The sequence below is a fragment of the Typha angustifolia genome, chromosome 12 (assembly GCF_048772165.1).
Source record: "Typha angustifolia cultivar Huaian chromosome 12, ASM4877216v1, whole genome shotgun sequence".
Classification (NCBI taxonomy): domain Eukaryota; kingdom Viridiplantae; phylum Streptophyta; class Magnoliopsida; order Poales; family Typhaceae; genus Typha; species Typha angustifolia.
In genome coordinates, this window is record NC_133250.1 from 11,298,932 (window position 1) to 11,325,343 (window position 26,412).

Here is a 26,412-nt window from a genome sequence, read left to right on the forward strand (position 1 = left end):
GTGAAGTGCGAGGTTCTAAGTTCTAACCAGAAAGTTGGTATAACATACCGTTTCGAGAAGAGAGTTTCCCTCAATTTGAAAATATAAAAAAATATTATGATTGTCCTTTCAATTAACCCGTTGTTTGTACCAAAATCCATTCACTTTGTTAAAGAACCCATTTTCATTTATTCTGAATACAAATCCAATCAACTGTGAAAATGTTTGCAAGGTTTTAACTTTTAAGTCTGTCATATTCATAGTACATGTATCTTGTACTAACAAAACATAACGGCTGCATGATCCAAAAGATGCACTGCCAGAATCTGGAACTTAAGTGTATCTCCAAAGAACAAGGATTAATGGACATGGAAGTATTATTAAGCATTTGCCTTGCACCGCCATTCTGCTCGTGCTCTCACTATCTCTGCTTTATCCTCTTGCAAACGTATAAGGTGCGTGCTTCCCAAATCAGTCTTGCATGAACTAGTATGTTTCTGATCAGATTCCTTTGATACCATGCTTGTAAGTGACTCAAGCAGTTGAGATTGCCGACATTCACGACGGTACTCTAATGTTATGCTTGCAAGATGGTAATCCTCTAAAACATTTAATGGCACACTCTGCAGAAGGTAATAATTAGATAGTTGATGCCAAATAATCATCTAATGATGCTAGTTCATGTGCTGGTACTAAATAATCATCTAATGATGCTTATTTCATGTGCTCAATTTAAGATTGTTTTTTTTTAAATTTCTGCATATTGCCATCTGCATTTTGTTTCTTCTTGCATAACATCTGTAGATCAACTAGATCAACTCTGCATCATACATATCTGCAAAAGACTACCTTAATTGATTTTTTTTTTTAACAAAGACCTTAATTGATTCATAACTAATATTCCAGTCTATGACAGCTCCGGCAGAAGAAAATGTATGACCAAATATACATGAAAAAGGAGGAGTCATTTTGCAAGTAATTCAAAAATGTGAGGTCTTTCTTACAATAAGGTTAAAATATGGGTGGTCATATGCAAAAAAAGTCTATATCAACTTCTGAGTTCTGAACTACTGAATCATATCAAGTGCAAGCTTACCTCCAAAATCCAACCAATGTATTTTACATTGTTTACGTGTTGATTAACATCCATGTCACTCCATCTTGGCTAAATTATATGAAAGAATTTGTCAGACAATTCTGATAAGTAGGTAGACTGAGCTTGAAAGTAATGCTGCAATAGTCATTCGCACTTACTGCTAATCCTGATCTGATGTGCTCTGCTGTATCATCAGTGAGCTTGTCAATGGTGTGGTTGCTGCTGATTTCAGAGATTATCATGCGATCCAAGTAGAAAGGCCTCACCTCTTCCCTCACTTGTTCAGGTATCTTAGATAGCCTTCTTGTTTCTCTATTCATCATAACCCACTTGCTGCACAAGTAATATAGAAAGTGGTTGAACTAAGGTTAGCTTCAAATTTGTTGTGAAGGTTCAAGTACCTTGTAGCTCTAGCAATTATTCTCTTGGCATTGTACTCTCGGATGATCCAGTCTCTGCGCATGCCATTCTTTCCAGATGCTGCTACCCAGGTGTCAATCTCAATCACATCTCCCCTGTAAGATGTAATTATATGTCATCCTACATAAGTTTTACACATTCATAGTGTACTTTATATTCTACACCTAGCATTAGATAATATTTTTATCATTTTGGTGAATGCCATTAGCTTTTTGACTGCATTTAAAATATCTTTGATTCTTGTTTCAAGATTTAGCAAAGAGGTTTTGCAGAAAGCCATTAATGTAGTTCGGATGAAGTCTTAGCCTAGCAGTTAAAGAAGCATTTAATCAAAGATCATATGTACTGAAACTCTAATGAATTGACTCATTGTAGTTATGTCTGACAAGTTATGCTAGATTATCTGTTGAAGTTACATGTAGGTAATTTGGTTCCAGTTTCAACTTTAGTTAAGTCATCTAAAAACAAAAGGTTGTTATCAGCGATGTTTTGCTTTTCCTTATAAAAAGGGTTGCTATTTATGCCAACATGGAAGTGAGAAAGTTTCTGTTTTGAGAAGATGTCAAATTTCAGCAAAGCAGAGATGCATGGATAAATCATAGGAGAGTAAAACAGAACAGCTTATTACCAGCGGCTGTACTTGTCAACTTGGATGTTAATTCTAGTGACAACCCATATGAGTTTCCTGAGGCTCATTTCATGAGTTGCGCCGAACCCATCACTTGCAAGGCCAGAGCTCATCACATGGTTGAGAGCTGTTTCCTGTTCTTGGTAATCAATCAATATATAATCTTTAGTTTGGCTCTTCTTAGAAAAAGTGAGTACAAAAATTAGCAGCAACAGCAGCAAAATTAACAACCTCAAGTTCTTTTATATGTGACTATGTTGTTGCATAAGACCATTCGTTAACATTAACAACCTCAAGTTCTTTGATATGTGACTAATGAATCATGATCTAATAAGTAGTATCTAAAGCAATTGAATCAAGTTCTCTATGTATTTTGCCAATTGTTTACTGTGGTTTTGAGATATTGTTGAGGTATGTGATATAATGGTATATTCCCTATTTCCAGGTGCTTTTGTTATTTATTTTCTATTTCTTCTCTCTTGTGTGTAGAATAAATTCTGTTTAGTGAGGGCATCATATTTATTTGCATTTGAACTCCCTGTCCTAAAGTTTGTATTACTCATTGTATAAAATAGATAGACAGAGAAAGTAATGGGTGATGGCCTTTGCAGAGTTACAAGATAGTCTTTAAATGGGCAATTCTATAAAGGGTTATCTATAATAGAAATAGAGAGTCCTTAATTAGCTAATATAAATGTACCATAAGCAAGGGTGTTGCTGGATGAGAACTACCTGAAGAAGATTCATCAAGGTCTCCATAGTTGCAGTCTTGTCAGGCCCAATCTCATAAGACCTTATCACAAAAACTTGCCTGTAAACAAACCTCTCCTCTACAAACTGGCCAACTTTAAAATCATTCACAGACATTACCCCACCCTCATCTTCACCTCCCTTCCTCCAACACAAAGGAGGCTCACTCCCATTCACAACAACCCCATTAGCCTTCCTTCCATTGATCCTATCCACCCTCATCTTGTTACCAACACCACCATCACAACTTTTCACACATAATCCCCTTACCTCTCCTCTCCTCCCCAAACTACCAATAACATGCTTCTTGGAAGTTCCTCCTGCCTTCACAAAACCTGCCTTGCGAAGGCACAAGGCAGCATTAGTCCGCATAGCTATCGACATTATCTTCGACCTTGTATAATCAGTTTGAAGTAGAACCTATGAAGAGGAAGTCACTTGATTTCATAGTGAGTTGATGCCGACTTAGTGGGTGCAACAATCTTTTCACTAGAAAAGGAAGCATTAAAGCATATCCTTAGCACAGTTAGCTAAGAAATGATGTCTGAGGAGTAGAGGGAAGAAGGTTTTGTAGAGGGAAAGAGAGGACTAATGCAGTTCAACCACTTCAGGTAATTAAATTAAGGAGAGAAATGGAGGCTTTCCATTGGTAGACTACTCGCAATTATAGGATTTTGAGTCGTGTAATGAGGTAAATATTGCCGAGTAATAGCCAATGTTGCCTAGCTGCAGGAATTTCGTGCAGTCGAGGTGCTCGGCATCCTGTGATTGGCCGCCAAATCAGCTAATTTTATTGTTTAACTGGTTTATTCTAACTGCTGATACTGCTGCACAGTACCTTGGCTTTAGGAAATTCCTGCAGTGGATCTGCACCTGGAAGCCAATATAGGGGAGTTAGGAAAATAGATTGTGCTGATGATTAATAGCTCAACTGCTCCCACCAACCAAACCATGAAAACTAACTATGAAGGCAAAAAACCTTCTATGTATTAGATCTACCAAACATTGAGGAAAAGTATTGACTCTTATCTAGTACACTTTACATGATTAGTTCTAGGCTTTTTTTTTTTTTTAGTATATGGAAGTTTCATATCTATATCCATATCTCTCTGAGTTACTGAAATATTTATCCTTGTGTGACTTTTGCTAAACAAGAATATTTTTGGAAGCTTAAGATTTTAGGTGAAATGGTAACTTAATAGGGCTCGCAAAGCCCTATTGGGTGCCATTTTAATGGCTGGATAGTGATTTAGGAAGACTGTAGTGATTTAAACCAAACATAAAATATAAAGCCTAATACTTAAAACATTTAGAATTTTTAAATTGTTGCCACTGAAAATTTCTAAAATATCATAATTGTTACTGATATCATTGTGCTCTAATTAATTATGATTAAAACTGAACTTAGGTTTGAAAATAATTTTTTTTCCCTTTGCATAAATTGTTTAAAATAATTTGAAAATGATCAAAATACTGAATATTATACTACAAAGGAAAATATTTTTTTATACAATACAAAAGTTGTTCATAAATACTTTATACTCTGATCTTCAAGAAGAAGGGTATCTTAGCTATTTATTGTTGTTGTTAAATTTAATAATAATACCGTAGGAATTCTTTGTTAGAAACTAACTATAATAGTAATTATGAAAGAACCTAAAATTTTAATGGCACTAATAATATTTTAAAATGTAATTGCAATTATGATTCTTAGAAAGTTTTCAATGGCAACAATGTAGAAAACCCAAGCATTCAATAGATTATCATTTTTCCTCGTAAGTAGCAACTGGTTGCGGTCCACCACCTGGGCTCAAATCTCATTAGGGCTGTTCCTCCTACGACCCTCCACTCTTGACACGTGTCTTCATCAAGGCACCTCCTTAAAGGTCGTGCCACGTGTCTTTCTGCCACAGAGCAGGCACCTAGGTATCGTAACCCCACATTGATCCTTAACACAGACCAAAGCAGCAAAGATTAGTCTATGAGTACTTTAGCTTAGATCTTCAGTTTTTGTAATTAGATTTGGAACAAGGCGGTGGTCTCAAACCTGGTGATGTTTGTCGGTGCTTAACTAATGTTTGCCACGTCCAAGAGAAGAATCCTATGCTTTCTCAGATGTTGCCACCTTTCCTCCTACCCTTTGCCTCCATATAATATGCATCACCTACTTAACCTTCTCTAGTTCTTATCTGTGAGCTCTCTCTATCTCGCTATATGTATTGAGATCATTTTTCTGCTACATAAGAGTTACTTGTCACCTGAGACATATCGAAGCAAATCTCTGGAAATGGGAAATTTTGGAGCCTTTCTCAGCCACCTCTATACACTGGCAGGGTATGGTTTGTTAATCTTATCTTTTGTTTTTCCACCCTTCGTTACTTGTTGAGAGGCGAAGTGTTTGTTAATTGCTTGGTAAGTTTCTATGATAACATGCAGTGTTGGTTCTTTGTGCAGACCAACCATTACACTCATATATCCATTGTAAGTCCATCTACAATTTCTTTCCCTTTACTCTTTGTTTATCAATGGTTTACTTATGATCGTTTGTATCATTGGATGTATGGCGTAGTCTTCAGTATTAACAACAATAATAGATATAATAGAGATAAAAAAGGAATGGTTTAATGGCCCTATTCGTTGGATATGAAATCAAAATTTACCCACATGATATATTAATTCTTATCAGATATGCATCAGTGCGAGCCATTGAGAGCCCAGATAAGTTGGATGATGAGCAGTGGTTGGCATATTGGATCTTGTACTCCTTCCTAACTCTCATGGAGATGGTAGCAGAGCCCATATTGTACTGGTAATGTCTTGGTCCATTACTTTATTAACAGTTCTTTTTGTGAAATATTTATTAAGGACTAATTTGAAACTATTATTATTTTCTTGTGATTTAGGATACCAATATGGTATCAGATAAAGGTGGCCTTCGTGGCATGGCTGGTGCTCCCACAGTTCAGGGGTGCATCTTTCATCTATGAGAGGTTTGTGAGGGAGCAACTAAGGAAATATGGAGGCAAGATCGGCAAAGGTAGTGCCCAACCACAACACCATATCAAGGTAATTAATCAACACCTCTTTGCTTCTCTCTCTATCTCTCTCTCTCCTGGCAAATGTGGGAAATATTAAATGGTGATGTTTCAATATTGTCTGAAAAATTACAGGCAGAAAAGGAGGTGCATTGAAGCAGAAGCCATGATGTCTTCAACTTTGAGAAGTGCTGTAGATCTCTTGTTTTTGTCTTTCTTTCAATTTTCTCTTTCTTTTCAGAAAGGAAGAGACAAAAAAAAAGTTGGCTCTTGTTTCTTTTCTATATTATATATGTGCCTTTCTTTTCTAAAAGCCTTCGATTTGTGTGTATGTGTGTTGATAATTTTGCCTGTTTAAAGCTGTCTGTCTCTCTCTCTCTCTCTCTCTCTCTCTCTCTCTCTCTCTCTCTCTCTCTGTGCCTCAAAATCTGGGCGTTTGCAAAAATGGCCCTCAGGTTTTAAAAGAGCAAAAATAAGCCATTTGTGTATGCATTACTATAAAGAAATTAATTGACTCAGTTTCAATACGCCAATCTTGTGAGCTTTTTATGCAAATAGTTTCTGGTGGTGATAACTAGTTTGTTGGCATATGACATTGGTGCGAGGTGGCCACGTGTTAGCATGTGCTACCTGAATATGTTCAGGTTGGATATAAACTTTGGTTCCCGTGATTTTATTGCGAGTAGTGATGCAAACAATTTTGAATTTGAACAAACAAAACTAGAGTTTAAACAAAAATGACCACTAAAAACTCATTTTTAAATATAGATCCTTGAATTATATATTTTCCTATGCCAATGGAAAATATACGAAAAAACGAGGGCGAAAGTCTAAATAGATTTGTTTGAAAATTTATCGGGTCAGATAGCCAAATTCCACAGTGCAGAATTTGAATGAAATCTAACAAGGTGTGTCTTATACATCATTATTGGAAAGTTAAGGGTTGATTTGGATAAGCAAACCAAAGTGATCAAATCGGCAATAACAAAAAATCAAGGGGTTGAAATACAAATTTCCTATTTCCTTTCCATTTTCGGTACATTTGCGGATTTGCCACACGAGCCAATTTCTTATGTAGCTCTGACAGAATTCCTACATTATGTACTGTACAAGATCCGTATTTCAGCCGTTACCATATAGAAGTGCTGTCTCGCTTCGTCTCCTCCTCGAATCTTAGAAAGCCCAAACCCTCGAACCATCCACAACGTTGATCACCGCTCTGATTTTTCCAACGATGGTATGGTTCGATTAATTCCTTGATCTCCTTCTTCGTTATATTCTAAGTTGGGCAATTGATGAATCGATGCTTTCTAGATATTCCAATCTTCCCCTCCCTTTCTTGAATTCAGACCCAAATCACTCGTCTTTAAATCGCCCTATATTTTACTGCTGATTCCCATCATTCCTCTCTCTTCTTTCTTTAGTCTCATGGTAAAGATCCAATTTTTTTTTGCTTGAAATGTGATGATTTTATGCTCACTTTCTTGTTTTTAAAAAAAAAGGGATTTTTTTGGGTTTTAATTGTTCATACTTGTGGTTTGATTACATGTGCAGATGGAAGGGTTATGTCTGAGATTAAGAATTTTTCTAGCGGTAGCCTTGCTTCTGCAGCTGCGATTTTCTCTTGGTATCAGATTTGTGATAGATAGGGAAGAATGCTTCTCCCATCAAATTGAATACGCAGGGGATACAGTTCATGTGTCTTTTGTCGTGATCAAGGCGGATACTCCATGGCATTATAGCGATGACGGTGTGGATCTTGTGGTATGCCATTTACCATTCCCTAAATTTTGTACAATCTTCTTGGTTCTTTTTTTGAAATTTTTTTCTAAAAAGTAGTTGTCCTTGTATGGATGTTTATTAGTTCTGAAATTTCCATTTTACGCCATTGCTATCCTTCTACTTCCCTTCGTTTGATGATCCCATGAGCCAAAAGAATATTTTAGGAATTTCTTGTTTCTTCATGTTTCCTTGATGAATGTTGAAGATGGTTAATGGGAGAATGTGGTATACCCTATTTTGTGTTATGTTTTTGTAGCATAGCTCACTTGCTTTTATAATACCAGTTATAAGATCAAAGATAATTGGGTACGACATGTCTATTTTCTTTTTGCGTTAGTATTGGTAGTAGAATATATATGTTATTCTTGACTGAGAAGAAGAAGAAGGGATTACATTTCTTGGATAAGTGCATAAAAAGTTTTTTTTTTTTTTTTTGAGTCAATCTGTGTATGATAAATTTGACTTGTTATGAGGAACCACTAAGTTGCAATGGAGCAACAGGAAAAAAGTATATCTCGTATGCTTCTTTGGTGTTACTGTACCATATATATATATATACATATATATTGGTTTTGGAAAATAATCTGCTGCCAGTTGTATGGCATTCTAAGTCTGCTTTCATTTTGGTTAAAACTTATAATCCCCAGTCTTTCTGAAAATTGTAAATAGATCTATTGCACTTATATTCAGTCAAACTTGTGCTAGCATGTGTTCTAAGACTGCCGCTTTGACACCATATGTATTAATTTACCAGGTCAAAGATTCTTCTGGTACTCAAATTCATGATTCTCGTGACAAGACTAGTGAAAAGTTTGAATTTGTAGTTCAGAGGAGTGGTCTTCATCGCTTCTGTTTCACCAACAAATCTCCATATCATGAAACCATAGACTTTGATGTACATGTCAGCCATTTCTCATACTTCGATCAACATGCTAAAGATGGTAAGTAAATTGCACTTTTTATTTTCATTCCTTGAAAGAGTACATGAAATGACTCTAATTTCATCTGCAATATGTACAGAGCATTTTACTCCTTTACTGGAACAGATTGGAAAGCTTGAAGAAGCCCTTTATAACATACAGTTTGAACAGCACTGGTTGGAGGCTCAGACAGACCGCCAAGCAGTAGGTATGTATCAGATAATTTCAGTCCTCTTATTCTATAATAAATTTGCATAACAATCAAGAAAATTTGGCTCTGCCCATGCTTTCAATTGATATATCTTACCATGGCTGTCTTGTGACATTAAGTTCTGATCTTTCAGAAAAAAGTAGGTGATACTTCTTGTTGGTATGAAAAATTTGATGTTGCTTCTTTGCCTGCAGTGAATGAAGGCATGAGTCGGAGGGCCATTCACAAGGCACTTTTTGAATCAGCTGCGCTAATTGGAGCTAGTGTTCTCCAAGTGTATCTCTTGCGTCGCCTTTTTGAGCGAAAGTTAGGGGGCTCTAGGGTTTAATTCTTTTAGCAGACATTAGCCTGTATTCTGTCCTGGAATCTGATGCTTAATTTTTTTTTTTCTAATAACCTCTTTAACGTAATGGTGTCATATGCAAGAATTTTGTTGGCATAGTTTATAAGCTGATCAGCTGACCCCAAATGGTAGGAACTAAAGGCATCGGTTGCTGTTTTTATTGTTAATTAATGATTTGAGATAGAGTTGCAATATGCTTTACCTATGGTTCTCCGTGTTCTTTCTATTTGTTTGGGGTAGGGTTTATGTCTGAAGACCTTTGTTTAGGGTCTGTTCTTAAATACTTGTTCTGTTCATTAATTCCTGTAAGAAATGGTTTGCACAAGTTGTGTTAATGAGTTATCAGATTGATTTTACCTCGTTCTCCTTGACAGTTTAACTCAACCTATTGTTCTTAAGATATCCGTGCTTATATTAGACGAGGAAGAATAAATTAAAATCTACTGAGCATACAAAGGATTTGAGTTCGAAAAGCATTTAGTCTTTGATTTCTTCTTACAAAATCTATACAAGATGATGCACATATCATGAGACAAACAGACCCTTCAAAGAACAAAGGCGATATTGAGAGAATCATCTTGGAAAGTAGGAATAAATTATATTGCCACAATGCCACTAGAAGTAGAGGAAATACTTTTGCACACATATTTCAACGACTTCAGTCAAAATTGAAGACATCCCACAAGTGCTGACTACACCCAGTGACGCAGAACATGTATAATCTTTTGACTGCAGGACATCAAGACCCCATAACAAAAAAGCTCAAGCGGAGGAATTTGGATCAATTCTTCCACTGCTATACTTGCCAAAGCTACGAACAACCCCTGGATCGCATAAGGTGTCCCATACCTGGAAGGATTGAATAATCGCGGTTAAATTAGATCTGAAAGAAAGGGTAGGCACCATGAGAATATAATGCTTACTTTAGATCGTCCCTTGGACCCTCCAATGGCCAACAAGAAAGGGCTGTCCTCCGAAAAGGATATAGAGAAGACAGCTCCCTAAAATAACCACATAGATAAGTCAAACTACGAACTACTTGGATGCATATATAAGGTGATCTTAGTTCAGGTTGAAGGAACCACACAGGCAGAGGAGCACCAAAAGGACTTGGATGGAAACAGTTTCACGTATCTGATGACCCTTTTGATTTTGTAAAGAAATTACACTAAAGAGAACTAAATAGTAGAAAGAGTGCATAAGAGTTGAACCAAATCATTGGGACACAGGAATCAGATTATCGACTTACAGCTTTTGGATTCTGTGATGCAACGCATGATGGTTGGTTGTTTGATAAGTCCCAGAGTTTCACCTGTTTTAGCAGTAGTAGCCAGTTCATAATCAGATAAGCAGTTGGACATATAGTAAATGATATTTTGCGCATACAATATTACCATTTTATCTGTTGAACCGGTTGCAAGAAGCTGCACAAAAAACATGCTAATAAGTATGGCACAGTGAAATAGAACTTGACACATGCACCTTTAATGGCTTGCAAGTATAACAAAATGGTAAACATAAGATAAGAACATACATTAGGAGCAGATGGGTTGAAAGAGACAGAAGAGACAGCTTTCTCGTGTGCATGAAGAATGAAAGTTGGCTTCGAAAGACAACTTGAATTTGATGAAGCTGTGCGCTTGTCGAAACCTTGTACTGTACCATTTTCAAGACTGACCTGGAAAGCACTTATGTTCAGTCTCAAAATGGAAAGCAAATAAAAACCACAGTGAAATGGGGGTTCACAAAAAGACTACCGATGGACTGGTAAAGGTCAACTATTATTTGTTTAATTCATTTATAAAGGTCAATGCCCAGCATACCCACAAAACTTAGTAATAGACCAAAAGTTTGTGAATCAATGATTTTCACACGGTAGAGCATAAAACTCACCACAAATGAGTGTTCGCTGAAGGGGTCCCATGCCAAGCTCTCAACCTCTGCTGTGACAGACCATTTATGACAAGCCTGTTGACTAGATTTCATATCCATCTGGATGTTGTCAAGTATAATTTAGTTTAAAGAAACCAGGATAAAATACAGAAGTGATACTGTAGTAAAGTTTCTTAATGGACTTGGAGGAAGACTTGAAACTTATTAGTTGCACCAAGCTGTTCATACAAAATATGGAGTAAAGGACTCGATAGATCAAAAAATCATGATTGTTTTCAAGCAACCACAATACTGAAAGCTCTGATGTACTGATCATTTAAAGATAAATGTGTTAACAGCTTGATATTCTAGAACAGCAGAAGAGTTCTAACTTCTAGCCAATTTTTTGTGAACTATAGAATGAGTACAGTGAAAATGTAATAAATAGTTCTGATAACAGCGCAAAAACTAAAGTATTTCAAAGATTTTGCGATTTTTCTTGACAATGAATGACTGAAAAAACAAATTAAACAATGTTGACTGCATCTGATCCAAGCTCCAAGGCAATAATAAGCGAGAGATTTCGTCAAATAATAAAAGTAAAAATAATAAGCGAGAGATCTCAACTCATCATGGTAAGCATGAGTGTGTATGTGCTCAATAAGTATATATGCAATGTGTCATTATACAGCTAAACCTGAAAACATCTACTTTCTAGGGGTACACATGCATAAAATCCTTCTGACATGTGGGTTAATCACAGATAGATATAATACACAAATCATCAAAGAAAGTTAGATTTAAGTAATCTTATAAAAGCATATGAAGAACAATAAGAAAGAACAAGCTGAAGTGATATGAACATGATTGACTCTGCCTTACCATGACAACTGATTGATCAAAAGATCCACTAAGTAGTATTTCAGGAGAGTGCCTGTTCCATGCAACTGCTTGAACCTGTCGCATACATCAACAGAGACCATCAACCTATGCTTCTACAATGATCAACATTTTTATGAGCAACTTCATGGAAGATTTTACGAATACACAACACAGAAAAAATGAGCAAGTATTAAGGAATCAAAAAATAGTAAAAGGTCTCTTGATAAACAAGCAATACTCAATAAACAAGGACACTTAGAGAGTTGATAATTTTTTTTACTAAATCCTTAGAAGAGTATAACCATCATATGTACCTACTCACACAGTTCGCAGAATACATGTGAGAGTAAAGAAAAATGGATAGTATGGAAAAATAGAAAAAACTGAAAAGGAATGACAGTGAAAGCAGTTGCCTTGTCATTGTGATGTTCAAATGTGACAACACATTTCGCAGCAACTACATCCCAAATCTTGGCTGTGTTGTCAGCACTTGCACTGGCTAAAACATTCCTGAAATTCAGTACGAGAAAAAATATTAAAACTCACCGACCAAAGATAATTTGAATTATCAATAAAGAGATAAACCAGCTATGTGCTCACCTCACCTCCTTGTTCCATGCAAGACCAAGTACAGAATCTCTATGGCTACCCTTCTTGTACTTTTTTGTCTACAAATGCAGATACAATAAACTAGTAAGAATTAACAGCAGTAGTGCGCAGGAATTTCAGTTGGCTAGTGTGAACAGAAAGGATTTGGTAAATAGAAGTAGACAGTGTAAAATCATTTAAACAGTATTTATAGTACTATACACACACTCTGGTACTTTCATCATGGCATATGATCATTTCTAACAAAAGATTCCAAAGTTTTTGACTGTAATGTTGCAAAGCATGAACCATGAAATTTTGCTAACAGTATACAGTAATTGAGTTAAACTTCGACTTCTTCTGGTTTTCCCTAGTGGATATGATATTTCCTAATTCTAATATTCCAACTTTGTTAACATAATTCTGCCAAGCAATTAGACTTAAAATTGCTAGAACAGCGATCTTATTTTGTAAATAAAGAGAGGAAAAAATCAGCATAAAATATCTCACTGTCAACAATGACACAGCTGACGCGTGCTGTAGCAGAAACAAGAGCAATTGAAAGGACTGCTAGTGTTATACCTTTTTCCCCTTCGCCTTTTTCTTCTTTGACAGACCCCCTAATACCACAAGAGGTTGGACCTCCTCAATCTGTCAAATAAAAAAATATTTTCGGTAACCACTGTGTGGCTAAATGATGCAAGTTAACATTAACTCACAAGATAGATTCTCATTAGATCCAATTAACAGATACATACAAGATCCAGATCCCATATCTCAATAGCAGGTTCCATTGAACCCACAGCTATAAAATTCCCTGCCAAAGACACATCGAACAAAGAAGTAAGAGATTAACCACAACATGCCAGTTAACTGGAGAAGAAGATAAAAGATTAATTACATTTCTAATTTCAGGTTAAGGAAATGGTTTACCTTTATCACCACCTTTAAGATTGCAGTCAAGCCAAGCTGTGCAAAGGGGAAAAGCAGGAAGGATGACATCATGATGAACATACATGTTTGGTTCTCCATCTTCTGATTCCTCATAAATCCAAACCTAAGATATGTGACATTTCAATCATACTTTTCCACAGGTTGTATATCAGCATTATAATTGGCTTGAAGTAAATAAGAGGTTTGTGTGATTGTTAACAGTAAGCATCCCATCTACAGAAATCATAATAATGGCTTTCCTATCAATTTATGAAGGTAAAAAAGAAAACCAGAGAGTATGAGTCAGTGTAGGTTTATTAAGTAATGAAGAGTTGTCTTCCCAAGATCTTGCATTAGAAGAATATCTATAGTGACTTCACATCTAATGGTCTACTCAATTAACAATCACTATCATTTTATCAAAGATCAGGTTGTGCATATATCAGGTCGACTGCTACTTTTTGTTAGCAGTATGACCACACCAAAATATAGCAGATCGAAAGAAAAGGGGACTAATGATCGCAAATTCACAACTATCAGTTACTGTCAGTACTGTAAATTAGACACCTCATGGCTGATTTGAGAAGGAAGTGGATGTGAACAGAATTGCCAAAAAAGATGTTCTTGAAGTCAAAGATACATGCCTCAAGATGACTGACTTCATCCTCATTACGTGCACAAACTATAACGGCATCCGTAGGTTTTATTACCATGTCATCAATCTCTTCTTCATCATCATCCTGCATGAAGCATCCCCAAATAGTTAATTCAAGGATCTACAAAGATAGAATAGTAAGAAAAACTTTCCTGGAGAAGGAAAAACCTACATCCTTATTTTGTAGATAGGGGTCCATTTCATTACTCGCATAATAAAGGTCTCCCATTCCAGTACTAAATAGCTCAATACCTAAAAATGAAGAACAGATGAGAGAAGATTACAAAACCTCAAGCTTTATTCGGAACATATATTTAGCAAGAAACGGTACCTTCATCCTCGTCATCATAATGATCCATGTCCAGTTCCCGAAGGCTATCAGCAATGTTTTGGAGATCATTAGAGCTCTTATTGCCTTGGTTCTTTCCAAGGGCTTGTGCTGCAGACACCGCACGTGCTACTTCATCTACGTCCACGTGAGTGTCTACATCCATTCCTTCTTCTTCTTCTTCACTGTCTTCTCTGCAAATTTTAGACAGGAATTGGATTAAATTATCATATGTAACTGCCAAAAGAGTTATTTGAGCCAAATTATAGTACATGTTGTTTTGCTAAGTTATGACAAGAAGGCCCGACTAATACTAACCTTGTTTCTTGCGAGTCATTCTTCAATATCTCCTCTATTTCCTCTTTAGAAGGAGGCTCCACTACCAGTGGAACAATCTTTGAAGCCCCCTTTGGAACCCAGCATATGGCAGAAATCATCTTCATCACGAAAAACAATAGAAAAGCACATAATAAAACAACTAGAATTGGCAATACTATAATAATCAACTCTTTACCACAATCTGAAAGAACCAAAAATAAATAAATAAAATAAACCAAATTTGACACCTCCTGACATGCAATCCATTTCTTTTCTTTAACTAGTACAATCAAATCAACAAATAAAAGTATAGGGAAACTACTTAAAACCCCCAAAAGGAAGAAAATTTAGCAGATTTCTCAACGGCCTGACAACCTAAATCAGAAGAAGACGTAGAAGAAACCCCACTAAGGCTCCGAAAGAAATGTAGAACGGCGAACCTTTGGGAGACGGACGAATGAGGGATTGGCGTGGCGTAGCGTAGCTAAGCAGAGAAGGATGGAGATCGAATAGGAGCGACCGGGCGATCTTTTAGGGTTTAATTGGGAAAAGGGTTTAGAACGGACTCTACAAGTGATCATTGGGCGGGCCAGGCCGGGTTCGGGCTGGGCTGAACTATTATCGCCCGTTACCGCTAACTAGCCCGTGAGTTTTCGGGCTCGGGCGGAGTTATCGGATCTTTAAAATGGGTTAACGGGCCTAGCCCACTTAGCCCACCTCAAAGTCGGGCTTGAGCTGGTACAGGCCAGAGTTGATTTGGGCCGGCCTTATCCCAGTCCTAATTGGACTGTTTTGGGCCGGATTTATATACTATTTGACCCATGTTATATTAACTGTGAGTTTTAAAAGATTAAAAAAAAAATTTAAAAAAAGAGAACTAAATTTATTATTATTATTATTATTATTATTATTATTTCTGAAGTAACGGAATATCCACTATTCTATCGGGTATTGTTAGGTTAAAATTCTCTTCTTTGTTTCCCCCTCTGTGATATACCAAATATATATTACTGCTAATCTATGAAATGAAACAAACAAAAAGAATTCCTTGTAGCCGTAGATAAACTAGTCCAATTTAAGATCCTAATCTAGGGATTTCAGCAATGATTACAAGTAAGTAGTAGGGAAAGGAGAGGACTCTGAATGGCTCACACTAAGTGATTAACAGAGTAGCAGAGAGGGGCTCCTTTTGGGGGTGAAATTATATTCTCAAGAATTCTATAGGTAAAGGTTGGGCAAGAAAGAGGATGGAATGATTCAACTTCATATGCATTGATTCAAATTCAAACATTTGGATGGCATTGCCATCCAGAGCAATAAAGTGAGAGGGAGGAGATTCTTTAATTTTGTGTATACAAATTCATGTGAACTCAAGTGATATGTCAAAAGGCCAAGACTAAACCACTCAAAGGGAGGGACCCTCCATTGTCTCCACAGTGGGAGGCACTTGTGACTAGCAATCCAAACACCAATAGACACATAACCCTCTCCACCATTATGACATCAACATACATACAAGTAGACTTCTTCCCATCAAAGCAAAAGGAAAAGGATTTATTTATTTATATATAGATTAGATAGATAGATATATATATATATAGAGAGAGAGAGAGTGTGTGTGTGTGTGTGTGTGTGTGTGTGTGTTAGAATTTCCATTAAGGATAATGAAAAAGAGTTGGGGTAGAGAGTAGAGTCCCCTCAAGAACATTTAGTTAGGGCCAAGCTACCCTAAAGATCATGTAAGCCAAGCTATGTACAAGGAGCTCTTTCATAAATGGTCACAATCCTTCAATGATTCCAATAAGCACCATGCTTTCGATTATAGATCCTTCAATGTTTTAAAACGCCGCCTTGAGTTTTGTGTTTATTGTTTCAAAAGAATCTGAACTTAAATTTAAATTGACGGTAAAAAGAACTAAAATATCCTTCCATATAACTCGTTACCTATGACAATGATATTAAAACATACGAGAGTTAAATTAAAAAGAAAATATTATAGTTAGTGTGCATATATAATTACTTTAATTTATAATATGATAACTATCAGTTAAGTAAAATACAAAGATTAAATAACAAATTATTATATGATAGGATATTAAAGATAATAAAACAAAGTATTAGGTGTTTATTAAAATAATTTCTGTAAACAAATATTATTTAAATTGAGAATTTATATGTTATATGTTAATTTGGAATGTGACATCTATTGTAACATCTATTGTGCATAGATATTCGAGAGACAAATAAGCGAAGGCCGGTGACGATCCTATTCTTCTAAAAATCCTCTAATTGTATTCTCTCCAAAGAAATCGCCAGAGAATATCGAAAAGATGGTCGATGATCAAATAAGAGCATCTTCGAATAGAGTCCCTTTTTTTTTATCAGAGAACTAGTAAGCATTAAAAGACAAAGGCAAGGATGACAGAAACCAGAGCCAAGAGGCAAGAATTCTAGGAAGGTTTGATCAATTTATATGGAAGAAGGAGATGATCAAAGGATTCCGGCCTTCCCTACAGAGGAGGCAGAGGAAGGGTTAAGTAGTCCTTTATGGAGTAGGATGCAGCAAGTGTAAACCCAGTCCAGGGTTAAAAAGTCTCTTCCTTGAGGAAAAAAATAAGGGTCTTCCATAGATTGACAGACCAATCAGTCATCAACGAATCGTAAAATAAGAGTGAGTTTAGAGAGCCTAGAGAGAAAGATCTTAGTGTTGAGAAGCGTCAGGACAAGTCTTTAGAGTCAACCGAAGAAAAAGAAAGCCCAATTAAGGATGGACAAATAGATTGAACATCCTAGGAAGAAGTCAATCGATAAACTTAATGGGCAATTGAAATGGACAACTACAGAAATCGATCAACAGAATAGCAAATGAAATAGGTATCTCTCACCACCTATAAATATCTTCTAGTATTCTTTATGGAAAGCAAATATTCATACATGTGCCTAGACAAACATAAAAATCGAGTCTTTTCATTAAATCTACATCAAAAGATAATGAAATATCTTTGCGCTTTCGTTTCCCGTAACTTGTTGATAATTGTTGGGATTGAATTATTTCTTCTGAAGCTAAAACACTCATCTAATTACCAGATGCTATTAGTATCATGAAGACTGTTATGATGCAGTAAAATCCATCCTATCATGTGACAGGAGAGTCCATTTAAGTGCCTTGACTTGTAGTGCGTTGCCATGATAGTCATGAGACCATCACCATCCTCAACTTGCGACAAGATTAGCATTTCATTGGAAGATGAAATGGTGTACAAAAATCCTCTAAGAGAAAATGAGGAGAGAGAGAGAGAGAGAGAGAGAGAGAGAGTGAGGAAAGAAATCCAAATGAAGGAAGGATATTGTAGTATTTGTCCACAAGGGGGTGGGGAATCTTTGTAAACAAAAGAGAGGATGAGTTCGGATTTCATGTCATTTTCCTGAGCCTGGTTCTTGGAATCAACCAAGAGGAGGTTGCTGCACTTACTGTGGGAGAGAGAGAGAGAGAGAGAGAGAGAGAGAGAGAGAACAATCAATTTAAGTACCACCTCCATCCATCTCTTAGAGCAGTCAGTTTCTCCACTAATTTCAATGCAAGAAAGTGTCAGAAACCACCTCTAACATGGGGAAAATCAAACTGGAGCTATTTCTAAAAAGAGCTTCAAACTGGAGTGCTATAACTGCAACTGAGGTCCTTCTATTTCCATGTGGTTGGTGCTCTTAATATTTTCCTCTATTCATCTTCTCTCTCTCTCTCCGTCTTCATAGGAGTAGTGAGTAAGCAAGCAGATTGGTCCCTGATGAGTAGCCAGATGTGCCCATGGAAGGGTGCCACCTGGACATTTGAGTCCCTTGCAAGTGGTGCAATTTCACAGTTGGGGGAGTAATAATAGCACACAGGAGATGAGAAAGGAGAGGAATAGAGAGAGAGAGAGAGAGAGAGAGAGTAATGAGGGGGGGGGGGGGGGGGGGGGTGGGAATCCAATCCTTAGAATGTGGGAAAGGGAGTTTACATGTCTTATGAACAGTCAGTGGAAGTCAGGACAGCCCCACAGACAAGTCAAGGGAGGAAAAGGAAAGCTATCCCTGAAAAAGAGGTAGCAAAATAGTGCATGAGAGCCATCACCAAAACTATTAAAAATTTGGCAGTAAAAGAACAATTAAAAAAATAAATTAAAAATCTCTCTTTCTTGCCAAATTTTGCAAGTGGGCATCAAAGTTTTCACTCTTTCGTCTCTAAATTTCAACTCTATCTCTCTCTGTACCCCGAGAGCCAACAACCAAAAAAAAACCTCTCTTTTATTATGAGAAGCAGTAGAGTGAAAGAAGCGCTCTTTGTTTTTTTCTTCTTACTTATTATATTCCAACAAACCAAAGACTTTTTTTTTTTCCCTTCTCCTATTGATTCCAGTATGAGAAAAAGGCAAGAGATGCAGTAGACTGTAAAAACCTCCCAAAAGCAGAGTAAATCTTAAAAAAGTTGGTAACTTTCTCTCTGATTAATATTTCTCTCACCTCTCTCTCTCTCTCTCTCTCTCAACTCCAATCTCATTTTCTTGCCAAAATAGTGAAGACCCATGAAAGCCTAGTCTTCCCCTTCTTCTTCCTTCCCCACCTCCATCTCCATCAATCCAACCCCTAAAAATCTCACCTTTAGGAGCTCCTCTCTCTTTTCCATGGATCCCAAGTCCACCTCCAAGCTCCCCCAAGAACATCCCAAGTTCCACCAAGCTCTAGGCCTGCCCAATCCAGACCACAGAGACCCCAACCCTGCCGCCGCCGAGAAGGACGAGTCAAGAAAGCAGCTTGCTCCAAAGAGGAGCTCGAACAAGGACCGCCACACCAAGGTCGACGGCCGCGGAAGAAGGATTCGGATGCCGGCGCTCTGCGCCGCTAGAATCTTCCAGCTAACGCGAGAGCTCGGCCACAAATCCGACGGCGAGACGATCCAGTGGCTTCTACAGCAAGCTGAGCCGTCCATCATCGCCGCCACCGGATCCGGAACCATCCCAGCCTCCGCCCTCGCCGCCGCCGCTGCCGCCGGAGGCGGCGCGGGGCCCATATCTGCCTCCGTGCCCGCTGGGCTCCACAGCCACCACAAGCTCGACGAATTGCCTCAGGCAACGGGCGCTGCCGGCGCCCGGGCTAATTGGGCGATGCACCCGGGATTGTGGCCGCCGACCGTGGCAGGGTTCAGCCCCGGGTTTTTGGCAGCGTCGACATCTGATATGGGGGCGGCGGGTGGCGGCGGCGGCGGAGGCGGCGATGGGTCAGGGGCAGGGTCTGTTGGTAATTTCATGCAGAGGATAGGGTTGCATGGGCTTGAATTGCCCGGTGGTCCGATGAGCTTTATGTCGATGCTCGGCGGGCACGGGCAGTCGCCACTTCCAGGACTTGAGCTCGGGCTTTCGCAGGACGGGCGTGTCGGGGCGGTGAATCCACAAGCTTTGAGTCAATTCTATCAGCAGATGGCACAAGCCAGGGGTGGAGGAGGCGGCGGCGGAGGTGGTCAATTGCAGCAGCAACAGCAGCAGGATCATGCAGGGGAGGATGATTCGGAGGAGTCAGGACAGTAGATGGATTTAAAGGGTTTAGAGGTTTTAAGCAATATTTGCGATTTAGGAGGAAGAATATGTAATCTTTGAGCTGAAGAGGGTCGCAAAACTTGATTTTTTTTTTTAACCTTTTCCTTTTTCACCCTCAGTTGTTTTGGTTGGTTTTGTTTTCTTCGTTTGATTTTGGTCAGAGCAGGGTAAGAGAAAGGAGGATTATCACACAATCACGCGATCATGCGATCTCTCTCTGCAGATTTTTTTTTACTGGTTTCCGAATTCAGGTAACTTATATATCATTTTTCCTTCCATAGTTGTAATATTTGTCACTGTTTTGTTGTAATGCTTTAGTGGAAATATAAATTGCAGGTGTATATTAACAGAGATGAATAGATTGGATGGAATTGAGTATCTTGTTTGTCTCAAGGTGTGTAGATATGAGTTCCAAAGATATTCGATAATTTTGCGCTTAGTTATTGATGGAATTGTGATTGGTTTGTTTGATGATGAATAAAATATGCCTTCTCCCTTCTTAATCATCTAAGAGAGATTGATTCTGAAATACATATTGTGAGCTTTTGAATTTTATTTGCTTTTCAGTAATTGCAAACGAGTCAATTTTTCTTCGCACGTAAGAGCTTTGGCCTTTTTTAGTTTAGTTATTCTCTTGGTGGTTGTTCAACTGAGTTTTGCTAAATGCAATTTGCAAGCTGATCACAATTTCTGAATAGTAGTAATAGGAATCATGATATTAAGTAAATATCTGCCATTGTCTATTCACATATGCTGTAAGTGTGATGTGAATAAGCTTTCTTAAACATGGTCTCGTTAGTTCTCTTGCTGGGGTGATTGATAAGAAATACTTTTACAGGGGAGAAGCTTGATTCGTTGGTAAGTTAGTCTAGGGATTACAGGTTGGTGAAGTATGAAGAATATGTATAACTAGTAGAATGATTTCTGAAGATGTGGAAAACTTAAAAGTACGGCACATTTCAATGAGATTACTGGATGCATAAACAATGAAGATCCATGTTCCTTGAAACAAGAAGTTGTCGTCAGATTATGGAGTAGTAGTGGAGGTTGGCAAGACATGACAGCATTGAGAGACATGAAATGATCCTCCATTGAAGATCATGGATCAAGATGTCTTGGAGAATTTACACTTGAGGATCAAATAGAAGGTAGACTAGGGTCAGGAATCCAAATTATATACAGCTATTGTTAGTGTAGCCTTCAGTTTCAATCTTTTATACATGCATATCTTAATATACGAAGTGTGACTCAATGCTTTGGCCCCCAAATTTTTATCTGGATCTTTGAAATTTCAGATGTTTCACGGTTCTATTTCCTGATTTAAAAGATTGACTCACATATCTCCAGTTCCATGCACCTAACACATAAGAAATGGGTGTTTTCTTTATAACCTCTACAATATTTCAGACACTAGTATGTTGTAATGCTGCACGGCTGGAAGGAAGATTATTTAAAGAAACACAAAAGTGAAAAAGTAGATCAACACAAACAGAAGAGGTCATATTTAGGTTCTTTAAGAATTTGACATTCTGCAAAGAGTAAGTCTTGATCCTTGTTCTCTTTGACAACAATCAATTTATATAAAGTTTGATTGCATGCTGTTTCATGGTCACATTTTCTACCAATGAAACTTGCTTTAACTTCAATATTCAGTCCTTCAGTGATTCATATAGCTGGAAAGTTGGCTATTCTTTTATAACCTAGTATGAGTCTCCTTTCCAAATGATTAGAAACTGGGAAACTATTGTCCTGTTTTCATCATTTATCAAGATGACTCAATCTATTTCAGACTCACCTTATCGAAAAACTATCTTGATAGCTTGTAGTTCAGATATAATATTAAAGACAGCTGTTTATTTACAACATAGATAGGGTAACAATGGCCACAACTTGATTATTCAAAAAAAGAAAAAAGAAAAAAAAGGCACAACTTGATGATGATAAAGGTTCTTATTTTGCTGCTTTAGTATATTGTCATTGTGTTTGGAGATCATACTGGTTGAGTAACATTCTAGATAATTACCAATAGTCCAATACTAGGGTTTCAGTTAATTAGTACCTGCAATGAATTATTTTCTAGTTTCAACTGTTGATTCACCTTTTCCTAGATGATGTCTAATTGTAAGAGTATTCGTGTGGTTCATCCTTAGTTGGATATCTAGTGGAACAATGTAGATCATTGTCATTTCTAAGATATTTTGCATTTAGATTGACTGATGCTAGCATTTTATTGTGGCTATTCATTCTGTCGTTTGATATTCTGATATCTGAACTGTGTCACCAATATCTTTCAATCAGTGCAAGTGTTTCTGTCCTCTTCAGGATATTATGTCAGAATACTAGATGCTTTACTTTGTTTCTGTTGTGGAACAAAACTTGTCCTTTTTTTTGTCCATCCACATTCTCCTCTTGAAATTCTTGCTGTAGAATTGATAGAATACATGTGATCCTGACATAACATTGGCATGCATTCACAGTGTTGTCAGTGCTCGGTCAGAAGTAAATTTTCCAGCGAAGGCTTGTAATTCTGTATAGACTTGTCGCAAGCAGTTAATAACATTAACTTGAAATTGCTAGGCTCCTTTTGTATATTTGAAACTCTTTGATATCCATTTCGCGACGGCAAAGTCTCTAATCGTTTTGTAATCTCTAACGAAAATTCTCTTTTCTTTTTACCAGCATCCATGTCTTCCTTCCTAGTATCAATATACAGCAACAAGTTTCAGTGAGAATGGAACAAACATATCGTTCCTTCTTTTAACTTTCCATAATTAGTACTACCAACATCTTTGATTAATTTTAAACAGATGCTAACTCATATACTCTGGAGATTTGCTTATGTTACAGAAAAGTACACGGCGTCTGTTTGATTTAATTCAATTTGGTTGAATAGAATAGAGCCAGTTTACTTTGTTTCACCATGAGATGGTGACATGAAGGTTACTCTGTCTCCTATAATTAGACATGTAACCAATCGAAGATCACAAATAATTTTTCAGTCTTATAACTAACGTCTTTCATAATTATTAGGTTACGGAACGTAGATTTAGTATGGAGAGGTTTTGAATATTTTAGTGAGTTTATAAAGGAAAATAAGAAGGTGCATATAAATATGAGCGTCGTTTAGAAAGTTTTAGTGTAAATGTCCCTCCCCTCTATTAAAAGCTATTGCATAGTTGACCACTTTAATTGTTGATGTTGGAGGCTTACTCAAGAAATTAATTATTTTTGTCCATGACTCTCTGCACCTTAACAACCCACTCTGCAATTTAACATAAGTTTTTTTTACACTTCACCCGTTGGATGAATAAGGAACATTTTCGTAGGAAATTCCTACTATATATAAATTGAAAAGTATCTTTAAAGAATCCCAGGAGAAAAATTTTCTTCGATTAGTTATGGAAATTTTAGAGGCAAAAAGAAGTTAGAGAGAGAGAGAATGAAGGAAGAGGGTAATGGAGTAGGAGGTGGTGGCAATTGGGGTGGGTGGAGGAGCGACGGTGGCGGAGAAAGGTGATGATAGGGGAAGGGAAAGAGAGAAATAAGGCAGAGTGAAACATAGCTAGAGTGAATTTTTTTTTTTCCTCAGGACAGGAATATTTTCTAAAGAAAATAGTTACTTCAAAAATTTCATCTCCAAACACCCACCTAGAGAAAATTACCTATCCTAAAAATAAAAAATCAGAAGGAAAGCCAAATTCCTGTAGGAAGATAGAAGTGCGGCAAAACTGCAAGAAAAAGGATCTCTGAAGTTTCTACATAATCCAGAGAACAAAATATACTGTGATTCAGACAGGAATATGGCTGCAGGCAGCAAGCTGTAAATGAGTTCCTCAGATTTAAGATATCCATCTCTGAAACTAAGGGAATGCAACACCAATCTATCAAACAAAATTTAAAGAGATAAATCTAGTTCATCCTCTGGGCAGCTTCCTTCGCAAGCATCCTTTCTTTTGCTTTGGTTTTCGCCTGAGATTTGGAGCCCATTATCCCACCACCCCATTTCTTTCTGACCTCATCAAATTTATCATTGAAGTTCGCCTGAAGAAAAGGTAGTGTTCAGCAAAAAGAGCATGTATGTGTGTTACAAGTTTTAAGAGAAACTCATTCCATCACTCACCTTAATGGCTTCCAATATTTTGCTAAACTCGAGCTTATCCTCATTCTTCACAGTCGTCAAACACAAAACAGATGCAGTCTTTTTGTGAACAATCTGTGAGGAACACAAATCAGAGGATGTGTATGTCAGCGCGACAAACTAATTGAAGTTCAAGCAAAAAGAGCGACATATCCATACCGCTCCAAGACGTGCTTTTCCTTTCACAATACAGTAAGGAATTTCCATCTTCCTACACAAGGCTGGAAGCCAGACCACCAACTCGATAGGGTCAACATCATGAGCAATGACAACTAGTTGTGCCTTGTTCTGAAGATAAGCACATAAGAAAATTATAAGGATACAGTCTATTTAAATAGGACCCCAATAGCAGGTCAAGAGTTCTAAAACATCCCATCTAATTATGCAGTAGACTTAGTACATGAATGCATTTGGAAGAAAAACTACAATACCTGCTCAATAAGGTAAGTGACATGATTAAGGCCGTACTTCACAACAATCGGCTTCTTAGCTTCAGCAGTTTTCCCTTCAGCTTGCGCCTGAGCCATCTTCAAGAGTCGCTCCTTCTTGGCAGCTTTGTCTTCAGGCCGGTACTTAAGTAACATCTTGAACAGGTTGGTTGCTACAGAGAAAAAAAATCATGTAGAATGTTGATAGGCATATCTTTGTTTTCAGAAAAAGAAAACACTATGCTCTAAAACAAACATAACGAAATAAAGTAGAAGCCTAGGAAATTTTGGATTCAGTATTGATCTGCAACCGGTGCAGATCTTTTCACTTCTTTAGGGGCACAGGTGATATCATTCCAAAGATAATCGGAGAATATGACAGGAGGCAGCCATAAACATAGCAAAGTTGAAAAGTTGATCCAGAAAAGGAAGCATAACTAAAACTATTGAACATGAAGGGAGGGATACATATTAAACACATGAAACTTGGAAATATTTAAGAAATGTTCAATAACCAAAATTAAACTTGGGCTTTAACATTGACAATAGCATCTTCTTTTAACAAATGCAAGCATGAGATCCATCCCCCATACGGCACCGGAAAATAGAACGCAGACAACAAAGATAATAAGAGTGGAAGTGAAGAAAAAAGAGAATAAGGACTCACCCAGATTCTTGTCCAAAGTCCTGGTAAACTGGTTCAATGCCGGGGGAACCTTCAACCGCTGCTTGAGGATCCTCCTCTGCCTTTGGATCCTGACCACCTTCGGCCACTTCACGAAGCGGTGGAGATCTTTCTTCGGCGGCAATGCCCCTCCGATCCCAAACTGCTTCGGCCGCTTCTCGAACAATGGATTGACCACCTTCTCCTACAGATCAAAAGGATAAAAACCGTAAAAATACACGTAGAAACCAAATGAAAACCTTATGAAAATAGGAAAATGTAAGCAAACTACCGTCTTCTTCTTCGCTGGAACCGGTGCCTTCCCACCTCTTTTGGGAGCCTGATGGAATTAAACCATATATTAGCAGATGTAGATCCAAAAAGTAGCATATTAATCTGTGAACTAACAGGAAAAGGTAGGATTTTGAAGATAAAAACGATGTATTTGAGAAGAAAAGTAGAAAACCATAGATCTGGTAACCAGTTTAAGGTGAAATGCGACATAAAAATCAAATTTTGAGCAACTAAGAGGGCTTAGAAGATCACGAGGAGCGAAATCCATACCATTTCGATGCTTCAATTAGGGTAAGGGCTTTGGCGGCAGAGTGGCGCAAACCCTAGAAGAAGAGTGGGAGGCTCCAAAAAGAGGAGAAGGGGTTTATAAAGCCTAGAAGGTGGGGAGGATTTATTTGATCTCATCCGTTGAGACGTGAAACTTGTTATGATCGGACATTTCTAGCCGTCCGATCAATCCAACCCTCCTCACATTGGAAGTATGGAAGCCCTAGAAGGCTAGAAAGAAAGCAGTTTGGGTCGGGTTTTAGAATTTGGTATCTTGTGGTTTTGGGTCGGATCCGAAACCCGAAAAGGCC

At 37.6% G+C, this 26,412-nt stretch overlaps 6 protein-coding genes across 11 annotated transcripts; 3 read left to right on the forward strand and 3 right to left on the reverse strand.

The window, feature by feature from the left end:
- Positions 1–4: 4 nt before the first annotated feature.
- Positions 5–5,354, reverse strand: LOC140772612 (palmitoyl-acyl carrier protein thioesterase, chloroplastic-like). The gene is made up of 6 exons (XM_073114761.1): positions 2,856–5,354; positions 2,124–2,257; positions 1,477–1,590; positions 1,234–1,408; positions 1,076–1,144; positions 5–602 (listed from the first exon to the last, which is right to left on the reverse strand). Exons 1-6 carry the CDS (start codon positions 3,255–3,257, stop codon positions 360–362), a joined length of 1,137 nt encoding a protein of 378 aa, XP_072970862.1. The 5' UTR covers positions 3,258–5,354; the 3' UTR covers positions 5–359.
- LOC140772613 (protein HVA22-like) lies at positions 581–6,327 on the forward strand. Of its 3 annotated transcripts, none has more exons than XM_073114763.1 (8): positions 581–967; positions 1,272–1,361; positions 1,467–1,566; positions 5,119–5,207; positions 5,328–5,354; positions 5,560–5,682; positions 5,777–5,939; positions 6,044–6,325. In XM_073114763.1, exons 3-8 carry the CDS (start codon positions 1,519–1,521, stop codon positions 6,062–6,064), a joined length of 471 nt encoding a protein of 156 aa, XP_072970864.1. In that variant the 5' UTR covers positions 581–967; positions 1,272–1,361; positions 1,467–1,518; the 3' UTR covers positions 6,065–6,325. The 3 variants fall into 3 exon arrangements, with proteins under 3 accessions (XP_072970864.1, XP_072970863.1, XP_072970865.1); XM_073114762.1 differs by having other exon boundaries at positions 595–1,183; XM_073114764.1 differs by lacking the exons at positions 581–967; positions 5,328–5,354 and having other exon boundaries at positions 1,222–1,361; positions 6,044–6,327.
- A 691-nt stretch (positions 6,328–7,018) lies between these two features.
- Positions 7,019–9,231, forward strand: LOC140772242 (transmembrane emp24 domain-containing protein p24beta2-like). 2 transcript variants are annotated; one of them, XM_073114215.1, is made up of 5 exons: positions 7,019–7,145; positions 7,463–7,672; positions 8,445–8,631; positions 8,711–8,818; positions 9,016–9,231. In XM_073114215.1, the coding sequence occupies exons 1-5, from the start codon at positions 7,143–7,145 to the stop codon at positions 9,147–9,149; spliced, it is 642 nt and encodes a 213-aa protein (XP_072970316.1). In that variant the 5' UTR covers positions 7,019–7,142; the 3' UTR covers positions 9,150–9,231. The 2 variants fall into 2 exon arrangements, with proteins under 2 accessions (XP_072970316.1, XP_072970317.1); XM_073114216.1 differs by lacking the exon at positions 7,019–7,145 and adding an exon at positions 7,174–7,339.
- A 392-nt stretch (positions 9,232–9,623) lies between these two features.
- Positions 9,624–15,269, reverse strand: LOC140772618 (uncharacterized WD repeat-containing protein C17D11.16-like). Of its 2 annotated transcripts, none has more exons than XM_073114772.1 (17): positions 15,181–15,269; positions 14,741–14,859; positions 14,426–14,616; positions 14,267–14,346; positions 14,084–14,179; positions 13,440–13,563; positions 13,265–13,323; positions 13,089–13,157; positions 12,519–12,586; positions 12,332–12,428; positions 11,919–11,993; positions 11,058–11,156; positions 10,699–10,842; positions 10,559–10,588; positions 10,414–10,476; positions 10,088–10,165; positions 9,624–10,013 (listed from the first exon to the last, which is right to left on the reverse strand). In XM_073114772.1, exons 2-17 carry the CDS (start codon positions 14,857–14,859, stop codon positions 9,927–9,929), a joined length of 1,479 nt encoding a protein of 492 aa, XP_072970873.1. In that variant the 5' UTR covers positions 15,181–15,269; the 3' UTR covers positions 9,624–9,926. The 2 variants fall into 2 exon arrangements, with proteins under 2 accessions (XP_072970873.1, XP_072970874.1); XM_073114773.1 differs by having other exon boundaries at positions 15,116–15,251.
- A 3,705-nt stretch (positions 15,270–18,974) lies between these two features.
- On the forward strand, positions 18,975–22,929 carry LOC140772277 (transcription factor TCP20-like). Of its 2 annotated transcripts, XM_073114267.1 has the most exons (3): positions 18,975–20,561; positions 20,647–20,704; positions 21,149–22,929. In XM_073114267.1, the coding sequence occupies exon 1, from the start codon at positions 19,402–19,404 to the stop codon at positions 20,299–20,301; it is 900 nt and encodes a 299-aa protein (XP_072970368.1). In that variant the 5' UTR covers positions 18,975–19,401; the 3' UTR covers positions 20,302–20,561; positions 20,647–20,704; positions 21,149–22,929. The 2 variants fall into 2 exon arrangements, with proteins under 2 accessions (XP_072970368.1, XP_072970367.1); XM_073114266.1 differs by lacking the exon at positions 21,149–22,929 and having other exon boundaries at positions 20,647–20,813.
- Positions 22,930–24,039: 1,110 nt separating this feature from the next.
- On the reverse strand, positions 24,040–26,214 carry LOC140771957 (large ribosomal subunit protein eL8y-like). Its single transcript, XM_073113810.1, has 7 exons — positions 26,105–26,214; positions 25,833–25,880; positions 25,544–25,745; positions 24,880–25,049; positions 24,608–24,736; positions 24,431–24,523; positions 24,040–24,351 (listed from the first exon to the last, which is right to left on the reverse strand). Exons 1-7 carry the CDS (start codon positions 26,105–26,107, stop codon positions 24,220–24,222), a joined length of 777 nt encoding a protein of 258 aa, XP_072969911.1. The 5' UTR covers positions 26,108–26,214; the 3' UTR covers positions 24,040–24,219.
- Positions 26,215–26,412: the final 198 nt, after the last annotated feature.